The sequence below is a fragment of the Hetaerina americana genome, unplaced genomic scaffold, assembly GCF_022747635.1.
Source record: "Hetaerina americana unplaced genomic scaffold, ioHetAmer1.1.p SCAF_2, whole genome shotgun sequence".
Classification (NCBI taxonomy): Eukaryota; Metazoa; Arthropoda; class Insecta; order Odonata; family Calopterygidae; genus Hetaerina; species Hetaerina americana.
In genome coordinates, this window is record NW_027286763.1 from 103,689,550 (window position 1) to 103,702,169 (window position 12,620).

Consider the following 12,620-nt stretch of genomic DNA (forward strand, 5'->3'; position numbering starts at 1 on the left):
ATAGCGCCAACGATTTAGAATGGATGAAATAGCTCAATATAATTTTCTTCATTATTATCAGGAACTTCAGTTCAAGGATAGTGGTCGTGACCCCTATGAGAGTGCTAGTATTCGGAGGAAATGCTTAGCCTTAGCATTTCAAGCTTCATTGGAGTTGTGAGTTAAAATTTGGTTTTGTCGTATGCGCTGAAAGTTATTGGTCAATATTTTTGCTGTCGACCGTAATGTATGAAAATCCCAAGATAGTCCAACTATCGTGCACCAATATTCACATTTTTATTATTTAAGCCATTGTATTCTCAATTAAATGGAACTGCTTTATTATAACTGTACTCGTAAGAAAACATTTATTTCGGTGTTCAGAATGTTAAAATCTCATTCATTTGCACATATACTTGCCTAAAATATCGAACCCAGTTAAATGATCCACTTTCTTAGATTTCATATGATATTGACAACACATCTTTAGGATCCGCAGTTGGAAAATAACGCAAGTAAAACAGCAAATTATTATTCACTGTTTTACTCGCGGGAGGGTGATGTAAATCGTGTTTCTGAGCATGGTAACTGAAAACCATGGAATTCATCTCATACACAAGTCCCTCTGGGATTTAATGTTTGCTGATAGAATGGTTAGGATGAGTTGAATGTTGCAGATTTTATGTCCAGCATGGAAGAGCAACGTGCCGGAAAACAAAGAGCATTTATGGGTTGGAATTAGAATGTTCATCCATTGTCTCTCTCACCCTAACTCTTTATCATATTATGTACTTAATGTAGCAGACTGAGTATTGTAACTCATCTGTTGAAACTGTTGCTCATTTTAGTCAAGACAATGAACTGTCAACGGCAGTATTAGAAGAAAATCTGAACTTGTATACTTCATTAGTAGACAGTAGGGGATCTGGAAATGTAGACAACTATTCATCTTCATCCTTGGCTTTGGCATCGAACTGTAAAAGTGGTAAGTTAAATACTGACTCTTGAAATTTTCTTGTTATTTTTCATAAAGTTCAAGCAACCCGACAATTTTACCATTTCTTTGAGAAAACGTCATTTTCAACTAAACTAAGGTTGCATGTCATTGTTTTCCTTTAGAGTGCTCACAATGGGAAAGTTCCCTTAAATGCATAGAAATACCAAAACCACTGAAGGCAAAATTGGAGTGTAAATGCAACAGCTTTACAAATGAAGACTTGCAGCAACTGTTTGACACATCGCAAATAAAAGCGAAAAAGAGTGATCCGTTCCAGCCAAACAACCGGTCAAGTTCTTGTATTTCTTTCGATTTAGGGGATGCAGTTTTGAATGGACATGGATTTTCAGATGGACCATCAAACCAGAGAAATTCGTCAATTCCTCCTGTTTCATCCAATGGTAGGGTATATGTTTAAGTATGTTCAGTATTCAATAAGTTTATTGAAAACATTATGTTCTTAGGATTTCTGCACAGCCTTACAGAATTATACGCCCTTTTAAACCAAGGTGGCAACTTGTTTTCTTTGAAATTTATATTGGAAATGATGTGTTACTTAGAATAATTTGTGTGTGGTGCTTGAAACATCTCTCATTATAATAGGTTTTCAGAAAATCTTGAAAGTAAATTTGTGATACTTGTTATAATTTTTTGCTACTCATACTTTGGTCTGGATGCTGTCTCAAATCAAAATTAATGTGTAATACTATGAATTCATTAATTTTGTACGTATTTTAGCCATATAATATTGTGGATTGTTTATAGATGAAATTCTCTTGCAGCATTTGCAAAACCGCCCAATTATTTTGCTCCTAAAGAAAGCTCATCATCAAATAAATGGGTTTCATTTGAAATGCAGCAACCAAAAAACTCCAGTAAATATGACAATTATCAGCAGTCATCATGTGCAAGTTCAAGCAAGTTTCAACCCTTTGATAACCCAGTGGCTGCCAAAACAGGCATGAATCAACCAGCCTCTTTTGGAAATGCTTCAAGACCAGCACCTGGACTTTTTAAGACCGCTAGAGAAGAATTGGTAAGGGTATAAGAAAACCATAGGTATATCAGTAAAATTTTGAGTAAAAATGAATAATATTATCATGGATAGACATTTTTTCATGGATAAAGGGTTAACTTCAACCTCCTTTCAGAAATAAAAGTCAAAGTATCAATACACATATTGAAATAAAAAGTTTGTACTTCAATGGGCTTGGGAAGTCAGTAAGGAAGAAGTTTGATAACTTAAGTGTTGCAACTATCACCATATTTGAATCTAGACTTCACTTATTTAATTTTCGGAATAGTTACATAGGCTAGTGTATAGCATGTAGGTTGCATTCTTGAGGACTATATGGGTGCTTATTTCTGTTATCCCTTTTACAAGTGAGTCTAAAAGTATGTACTTATTGGACAGGATAATATTAACTCAATAACTTTAAGCATTAAATGTCATCCATGATTACAGGTATTCTACCAATTAATCAGTGTTAGATTAATGGGCAGTCCATAAATGCTCATGTATAATACATTGCCTTCCTCAACCTTATACTCTTCCTTGAACCACATATTTTCCTGCTTCAGTTTACCATACTTTCTGCTTCCCTTTTTGCTTTCCTAATATCCAATCTTCTTCTTATCTCTTCCTTTTACTTTTGTAACATTCTTGTCCTCCTTAAAATTTCATCTATAGCCTTTATCTCTTCTCACAACATTTGCAAAACTTTTTCAATTGTCACTCTCTCGGCACAACTCTTTTCGTCACTTATTTACTCGGTTCCTTATCAAATACAAACCTCAAAAGCTTCTAATATATGTTCATCCTCTTGCCCCAAAGACCAGGTTTAGTGATATGTTCTGTATTAATTTTTATCTAGTATATCTGTGGTGAATTCCCTCCTTTTTGCAAATGCTTCTTTTACTTTACTTTTCTTGTAATTAAATTCAACCCATACTAAATGAATGCATCAGAATTGAAATGCAATAACTCCAATGTTTGGGCTTTGTGGCTAATGTCATTTTATGAATGTTTTATTACTTTATGTCCACAATGTAATGGATTCCCAGTGTAAGTGAAGTTCTCAGTAAATCAGGAGATTGCTACAGTGCTGCTAATATTATGTATCATTTAAAAAAGTTACTTATCTATGGCAATGAAATGTGGATGTATGCATGGAATTTCAGCTAGTTTTTTCACTGAGATTTTCCACTCTTCCATTCCCATGGATCTTTGAAATGCAAGACAGTTCTTGAGGAGCATTGACATATGTTTCAATACCAATGATGGAGTGGGCAAAGCATTCATCTTCCTCATGGTTAAAACAATATAAAAAAGCATGCATTTCATTAATATATCTCTGGTCTTTGCGAGTACTTCTCCGCATTACCAGCACCAATCGTGAGCCCCGTTGTTAAATATTAGTTTTGCCATGTTGCCTAACAGTTTTAACCTTGAAACTGCTGTAAAATTCAATAAAAAGATAAGTAATCTTGAAGCGATGATTTCTCTCCCTCTTTTGCATTTAAGCACTCAACAAAACAATCAGTTCAGGTATGAGACCTGCCATTCATCGGTTTGCCATGAAAAATTGGACTGGCCATGTTAAACTAATGTCATCATTGCCTCACTTTCCTATCCATTCATTGTGGTAGGTCCATATATTTCACGTGATTGATGATGACTTTCAGCAGTATAAAGTACTCTTGAATTTAGAAATCTAAAACACTGATTGGGCTGCACAACTGTCTGGATTGGATAAAGCCGCCCTCTTCATAATACACTGTCATGCTATTTTTGGAAAAATATATAGTACTAAGGTCTGTTGTACAAAATGGTGGATACATCCCCAGCAAATGAGTTAAAATTAATGTATATGAAGTGGTGTCCTAATCGCTATCTGTAGCCTATTGACCCATACTTTTGAAATGAGCCTTGAGTGTTCAGTGTATGACATTTTTCATATGGACAGAGAGTGATGACAAGCTTAAACTCAAATTTCAAAAATCACAATTCAATACCAAAAGGCTGATAAATAGCGAATATATGTTAAATGATTTTTAAGTTATGAGATGATTCATTGGAAAAGAAAAATTGCTAAGAATAGAGGCCATTGAATCATGGTGTTAGAGTTTAATGGCAAAGAACAAATGGACAGAAAAAGTGAGGAATGAGAAAGTAAATGGAATAAGCAAAAGAAGAAAGGATCCTATGGAGAACTCTACTGCAAAGAAGAAGAACTAAATGGATTGGACACACCTTGAGGCAAAATGGATTAGTTAGAAACATATTGAAAGGGAAGGATAGGAGACACATACATGGGACAAATTAAGATGGATGTAAAACATTAGAGAATCTATCAAGGGGTGAAGGAATACCAATTGAATAGAGAAGAGTAAAGTAAACCAATCTTAGGAGTGAAATACCTACTGAGCAGACTGTTGAGCTCACGAGTTTAAACTAAATGGAATAAAAATTGATGTTTTTTTTCTCATTTTATTTTCTGTTAAACAGGGTATTCAGAATCAGAAAAAATGGGCCCGAGGAGGAAATAGCAATGGGGGTGGTAGGCAGACTTCCTTCAGGATTCAAAAGCATCTGGGAACTAGCAGGAGACCCCCTGTGAATGAAGATTTTGTTCTTCCTCTTCGACGAGAGCCAGGACAAGAGTAAGTTTATTAACCAGTGAGATTGTCATACTTGTTTTATTGTGCCATGATTTGTTCGGACTAATCATGATTCTATCTTTGTTCATTCAGGCGAGATCCTGGCAATACGAGCAGGTAAGGTATTTAGTATTCTTAATTGACTCATTAATTTTGCTGCTCTACGTTGCCGTTACAACTTCTCCTTAAATGTTTGCAGGCGTCCAGCATCACCTGAAATGTTGGAAGATGAGAGGTTGAAAGGAATAGATCCAAAAATGGTAGAACTCATTCAAAATGAAATAATTGACAATGGGACTCCAGTTGATTGGAGTGACATTGCCGGATTGGAATTTGCCAAAGCGACAATTCAGGTGATAACCTGTAAATTTTATAGCATCATAATTCTTCATTGGTCTCATGCTTCTCAAAACATTATTCGCAACATTAATTTTGGCCAAGCTTGTAGAAACACCAGAGTCTGGGAGTTCAAAAATTTTCAAGTTATCTATTTTCAAAAATGATTTTCCCAATTCTTCGATGAGTTTTTCAAATCTCCCGTGAAATTCCCAAAAAATTCTGTTTGTATATTTAGTATAACTGGAACCACAGATGAATCTGGCTAAAGCTTTTTTAACAAGCTAATAATTAATAAACAATGATGAAAAAATTAAATTTATGTTAAATTTAGCATTCAACAATTTTGCTTCTATTTCAAAAATTTTATTGAGCCATTAGGCTAGATGCTGTGTTGAAGTTTTACAAGTAGGGTTTTTGGCGGATATTTTTTGGTTAGCCTTGGAAAAAAATTATTGGAAATGAAAGACAAATTAATGAACTTTTGTTCAAAAAAGAGGAAGCTTTATGTATGAATGTAGATATATATAATATGCACGCACTCAACACAGAAACCCACCACATGGTGGAAACATAATGGTACATGAACGCATATAATAGTTTGTCATTTTTCTTCCTTTTCAGGAAATTGTTGTTTGGCCACTCCTGCGCCCAGACATATTTTTTGGTTTACGAGGCCCACCTAAAGGAATTCTTTTATTTGGTCCTCCTGGAACTGGCAAAACACTCATAGGCAAGTCTCTTTCATAACTTATCCCTTTTATTAATTGTAAATAGTAATGTGCCTACTGCTAGTTATGTGTATTATATACAGTGAGCTAGACAACAATATACAATGTGTTTCACATGGATGTTTCAAGAGTGAGTTTCATTTTACTTTAGTATGTCTATTCATGTGTATATATTGTACTGTAATCCATTGTATATCGTATTGTAAATGTCTTATTATATTGTTTTGCACCGTGCCTCACACTGTTATATATATTTTTATTGTACTTCATTTATTTTTATAATTATTTCATTATCATTATTATTTATTTTTTTGCTATCTTGCAGGGTTTTCACATGTCTTTCATGCCCCCCTTCTTTGTGGGTGTTTTTCTGCGTGGGTTTTTACTAGGGTCTTCATGTCTGCACTCCCTTGGTTTTTCCCACAAAATTAATTCTTGTGATTATTTCTTTTATTATATATATGACTCCACCGGGGATCGAGATGTTGTGGTGGCTATCGTACTTGCTTCCCACCTAGAGGGCCCGGGTTCAAATCCTAACGGTGTTGAATATTTTTCAGAGGTATCTCAATCCTGACTTGAGGTGCTTTGTGGAGGGCACTTTGAGTGAGTACGCCGTCCGTTGGATGGGACGTTAAGCTGCGGACCCCTTGGCGCCTTTCGCAAAGAGCAGGCTAATGCCGACGCCGGGTTTCTCTCCACCCTTCATCCTTTCCTGTCCATCCCCTATGGCGCAAATGACCTTAGCTGTTGGTCGCCTCCCCTAAATACTACTACTCCATGACTCCACCATTTTTTTCTTTTTTTATATCACTTTATATTTCCTCTTATTATTATTTTTGTTATGTATATCACGAAGAGGTAAATGGAAGAAGGGACCTTATGGTCTCAATTTTGCCCAAATAAAGACGTTTATCCATCCATCTATCTATCTCATTCCATTGTACCTCGTTTTATTTCAGGAAAGTGCATCGCATCTCAGTCTAAGTCGACTTTCTTCAGCATAAGTGCCTCCTCCCTCACCTCCAAATGGATTGGTGAAGGGGAAAAAATGGTTCGAGCCCTTTTTGCAGTCGCAAGGTAACTTTTGGCTTTTAGGCATAATGTGTTTTATGGCTGGGTTCATGTTGAACTTACTTACCCAGTATGCATTTGAAATATTTCTAGGAATTTGCTGTATTCTGCAATCCTTGGTTATTTAATATTGATTTAAAATTAATTAAATCTTATAAATTTTCAAATTTTTTTTGGGAATTTCATGCTTATATTTTTTTACCAAAAGTAGGCTTATAATTGAGGTCATGATGAGGTTAAAAAAATATGCTTTAAAATGATCATCATAGTCAGTATTTCATTCCTAAGATTGGTTTACTTCAACCCTCCATCTTTCTCTATTCAGTGTTATTTTCTCTCACCCCCTGATATACCTTCTCTGTTTTACGTCCTACTTAGTTTGTCCCATGTATTTGTCTCTTATTCTTCCTTGTGTGATCATTCTTTATATTTTTCCCTTCTATTATGGTCCTAACTAATCCATCGTGCCTCAAGGTGTGTCCAATCCATCTACTTCCTCTTTGCCTTAGAAGGCTCTCCATGTGGTACTTTTTTCTTCTAATCTTCTATGTATACTCCCTCATTCGTCACATTGTCTACCCATTTAATCTTCAAGGCTATGTTTCAAAGGCTTCTAATCTTAGCTGGTCCAATTTTCCAATGTTTCATGTCACTGGTCTGTTGAGTACCATGCTCCATACAAACATTTAGACGAACTGCTTCCTCGTTTGCAAGCCCAGATTCTTTGAACGTAGTAATTGTCTCTTTTTCATGAACACCTTCAAAGCTATTCTTTGCTTGATTTTGGTCAAACTTCTTCCATCCTAAGTTAGACTGCTGCTCAGATGAACGATTCAACTTATTCTAGTTTCACTCCTTCAATACTGATGTCTGCCTTCAGCTTCTCTCTTCCACACTTCTAAATTGGTGTAACCGCTTAAATATGGGAATCATTACTATCACCCTTGTTCAAATGAACAGATCAAAATGTAATCCAGGATTGCAGATTAAATATGTGAACATAAACAGATTTCTTTCTTTGAATTCACTTGCTAAGTACGTATTCCTTGGAATTTTTGATAGCATGGTGGCATCTATGGTTTAACCCCTAATCAAGGAGAAGAAACAACAGTTTCAGGTTTGACTGTTTGGAATTCCTTCATTATGAGAGTGAAAAAGAAACTTTACTCTTCCACAATAAAGATTTAATATTTCACGACCATGGTCTTGAAATATTAAATCTTTATTGTGGAAGTGTAAAGTTTCTTTCTTACCCTCATACAGGAGAAGAATGATTTTCCTCAACTTCGTGTTGCATAATGATTGTTTCTTTTTGCGTCAACCTCCTTATTCATGAGAAAATTTCAATTGAATAATAATACTCCAGTCCAATAGAAATTCAAAAAGATTCAATCCCATTTTGAATTGAAAAAAAAACAATGAGATATAACTCATGATTATGACAAATAATACTTTTCTGTCGCTTTGCTATTTCATGTTCAAGTAAGGAATAGGCGTGAGCAGAAATCCGATTATTATTTTGTATGTGGTTCCCTTTTTTTTTGCAGATGTCAACCTCCAGCTGTTATATTCATTGATGAAATTGACTCTCTTCTCTCCCAAAGAAATGAAACTGATCATGAAAGTTCTCGCAGAATAAAAACAGAATTCTTAGTTCAGCTGGTGAGTTTTTGTATGTTATATTTGGTCACCAATATGGTGGTTCCATGGCCAGAACTATCTAGCAGAATTGATTAGTGCCATGCGATCAAAACTATTTTATAAATTAAATTTTTATAGTCAATTTACACAACTTTAAATTGCAACCAGTTGTACTGTGTGGTAATTATGTGGTTCATTATGCAAGTAATGCGCATGATTTTATTGTGATGTGACTATCGATAGCAGCACGGTAAAATTGGTCGGGAAATATGGTCGGGGGGTCTGCCCTTCCAACGCAGCCAGTTGCCAGTTTGCTGTGAGCAGTCTGAGCAGAAAGACTTGTCTCTGCGGGAAGTGTGTTTTTCAACTTTGTTACACTGCGTGATGGAGCATTGCATTGAAGATTGGCATGAAAATGGCCCCAGCCACATGTCCTTCATTGTTACCAACTTCCTGGCCCAGAGCACCACCCCTTGGTGGTCCCCCAGCCCTCTGACAGTCCTGACTTGGCACCGTGCGACTTCTTTTTCCCCTCCGATTGAAGAGAGAGCTGAAATGAAAGCATTGGGAGTCCGTGGAAAACATCCAAAAGCATGTTACAACATTCCCGAGAGACATTCCCGTCGAGGAGTTACAGGGGTAGTGCCTTCCAGGCGTGGCAGACACGTCTCCGCAAGTGTACATATTGATGCAAGGGGGGAGAGAGTATTTTGAAGAATTTTAACAATTTGTACAAGCGCGATCGATTAATCTATTTTTCCTGGAAAATGCACATTACTTTTACAGTGGACCCTGTATTTGTATTCTGGATTTACAGAGTTTAGATAAGTTTGACGTTTTATTGAAATTTAAAAATAAAATTAATCCCAATTTACAGTCAGCAGTGCAGCTATCTCAATCGTTTTCATTTTCATTATTAGGTGTTCAAACACAAATGTTTTCTTAAAAAGTAACTGGTGCCCACCAGAGATACTCATTAGGTTTAGGATTAAAAAAAAACTCTGTAATTCAATGTACAAAGCGAACGATAACTACGGCCGTATAAATATAATGGGAAGAGTCCACCCCAGCCGTACTCTTATAAATGGGCAAAGGATGGGTGAGGGAAATTGGAGAAAATACAAGCAGTGAATCGATAAAAATTATAAAATTAAATAATTAACTGAAAATAAGACCAACAATAAATATAGTAAAAAACTGAAAATAATTGAAATATTTAAATACCGCAAACGGTTAGAACAATGAAATGGAGGACTGCAAATAAATCACGTACTAACTAGCTTGGATATACTATACAGCATTGATCCATGCTAGTCTCAAGCACTCAAACGCACGTAGTAAAATTTAGAATAATACAAAAATTTTTGAAAGTGAAAATTAATAAGTGAGTTTTGCTAGGGTTAAGGCATCTTCGCATACCCAAGCAAGTGAGTGATTGGTGGGCCCCTGACGCAGAGGGAAACCTCTCGTAAGCCCTGATAGAGTGGGAGTGTATGCGACTAGCAAGGATCACTGCTGCATAGTACATCCAAGCTAGAGAATGCGTGATTAATTTTCGCTTTCAAAAATTTTTGTATTATTCTAAATTTTACTACGTGCGTTTGAGTGCTTGAGACTAGCATGGATCAATGCTGTATAGTATATCCAAGCTAGTTAGTACGTGATTTATTTGCAGTCCTCCATTTCATTGTTCTAACCGTTTGCGGTATTTAAATATTTCAATTATTTTCAGTTTTTTACTATATTTATTGTTGGTCTTATTTTCAGTTAATTATTTAATTTTATAATTTTTATCGATTTACTGCTTGTATTTTCTCCAATTTCCCTCACCCATCCTTTGCCCATTTATAAGAGTACGGCTGGGGTGGACTCTTCCCATTATACTCTGTAATTCAGTTGATCACATGTTCCAACAAAAATGATTTCATATTATCCTCCACAGAAATTTGTCTTACATCACGAGGTGCATTATTAACATTGTTAATTGGGCACTGTAATCATTTTAATGCAAAATAATTTACTGAAACCATCATTCACATCACTTCTTCTCATACATCTTCCCAGGACGGTGCTGCGACTGCCGACGATGAGAGGATTTTGGTGATAGGAGCTACAAATCGTCCTCAAGAGCTTGATGAAGCAGCTCGTAGGCGTTTGGTGAAGCGTCTGTACATTCCTTTACCTGAACGAGAGGTACACTTTGAAAAATAAATGAAGTTTTAGACTTTCTAATCTGCCGCACACAAAATGCAGCTGGGTTCTCAACTGATAGAATTTTTCTCACCTGCATAATAGACTGACTAAATCATACTTGACTAAATTGAAAAGCCTTACTTGCCTGGAATATTAGCTGATTGTATCTGTATTATGGCAGACTCATTATCTACCCTCAACTCTCAGAAATTCCCATAAATTTTGAAGAATATTTATACTTTTTCTTTTTTTCTGAATGTTTCAATCTAGGCAAGACGTCAAATTGTTGCAAAGCTAATGTCAAGCCAAAGAAATGGCCTCTCTTCATCAGACATCGATGAAGTGGCTGACTTGACTGATGGTTATTCAGGAGCTGACATGAAAAATCTTTGTAGAGAGGCGGCTCTTGGCCCTATTCGCTCAATCAAGTTTGAGGACATTGAGCACATACAACCAGAGCAGGTAAGAATTTTATACCATTTTAGTTTTATCCACGTAAAGATTTGCATGGATATTTATGTGAAAGTAGCATGACCTTAAATTACCATGACCTTTGGTCTAATAGTTAATTAGAGCCAGTATGACTTTTTTCTTAATGACCTCAACTGAAGTTTTTATTGAGTAAGCATAAATTCATGCATGAAAGGTGAATTGAATTTTTATTTATTAAAAAGGTGATGTCACTTGAAAATTATCTCTTTTGAGTTTGAAATCAAGCGACTTTAACTGTTTAAGTCCTAAATGTTTGATATTACACAGTTCCAAAAGTGACCTTGTTTCATCATTTTGGTAAAAACAGTGCAAGATTTGTCGCAATGCTTATTTTGCTTCCAAGCAATGGTTATGTCTGCTACAAATCAAATCATTTTACAAAATGTGGTGAAGATCATTGAATACATCTCATCCCAGGCCATCATTGATTTTTTAGGCTTTTATAGCAGTCGTTATAATCATAGTTTACCCATCTAGGAAGTCTTCTAGACCAAAATGGTCAAAGTAATTGGGACATAAAACAAAGGATTGTCTCACATGAATAAGCGTAGACAAGGAGGAGAAAACTGATGACTGGGACTTTGAGTATTGTTGTTAAGAAATTAGCCTAACCTTAATCAAAAGTTCCAAGGGGTCCACAGTTTTATTACATCCCATCTAACAAATGGCATACTCCACTTGGAAGTGCTCTCCATAGAGCACCCCAAGTAAGGATCGGGATGCCACTGAAAAATACTGCCACCTCTGAGATTTGAACCCGGGCACTTTGCGTTAGAAGCCAGTACATTATCCTCCACGCTACTCCAATCTTCATGACAAAGAAACCTAAAGAATAATTCAGTCTTTAATATTTTGGGATAATATGTATTGCCTGCTACTTGTACCTACTTTTACATTAATGCATTGATAGAACCACAATATCACAGTAATCAAACCAAAGTTTGGTTTAGATAGACAAGAGTAGAGCTCACCTCATACTATGCCCTGAAGTGTGTGAAATTAATACATCAGAGTAAGGATGTGGGCCAGTTGCTTTCCATGTGGTTTCTCGGGGAGATCTTGTACCTGAAATACCACATGTGTTCTCATATTGAGACTGGGAATCAAATCTGGACCCTCAGATCAAAACCCTGCCCACTGAGATGTCCCCTATGTATTGATGTAGTTCTGACACAGTTTTTTCATTCTGCAGGTGAGACCTGTCGAATTGAATGATTTCAAAGCAGCCCTAAGTCAGGTTCGAGCGAGTGTTTCTTCAAAGGATTTGGATCAGTACATTTCATGGAATAATCAGTATGGATGTGGCATAGCCAAGTAATTCATTTGTTAATATATTTAAAATGTCTTTGTATTCATATCAATTTTTATTGGAAAAAATAAAGAAAACTTACTTGCCATTCCTGATGTGTTATTTTTGCTCCAATTTTTATGTAATATTTAATTTAATATTTGTGATGTAATATTAATATGTAATATTATCTATGTAATTATAAAACTGTGTCAAATTATTGTTTATA

The 12,620-nt window shown here is 35.7% G+C and overlaps 1 protein-coding gene across 1 annotated transcript; it reads left to right on the top strand.

Annotated features, from left to right (window-relative positions):
* Positions 1–19: 19 nt before the first annotated feature.
* Positions 20–12,472, top strand: LOC139687769 (fidgetin-like protein 1). The gene is made up of 13 exons (XM_071585056.1): positions 20–156; positions 828–964; positions 1,099–1,377; positions 1,759–2,012; positions 4,485–4,639; positions 4,730–4,753; positions 4,836–4,989; positions 5,597–5,705; positions 6,666–6,783; positions 8,325–8,439; positions 10,483–10,611; positions 10,882–11,073; positions 12,296–12,472. Exons 1-13 carry the CDS (start codon positions 20–22, stop codon positions 12,419–12,421), a joined length of 1,929 nt encoding a protein of 642 aa, XP_071441157.1. The 3' UTR covers positions 12,422–12,472.
* Positions 12,473–12,620: the final 148 nt, after the last annotated feature.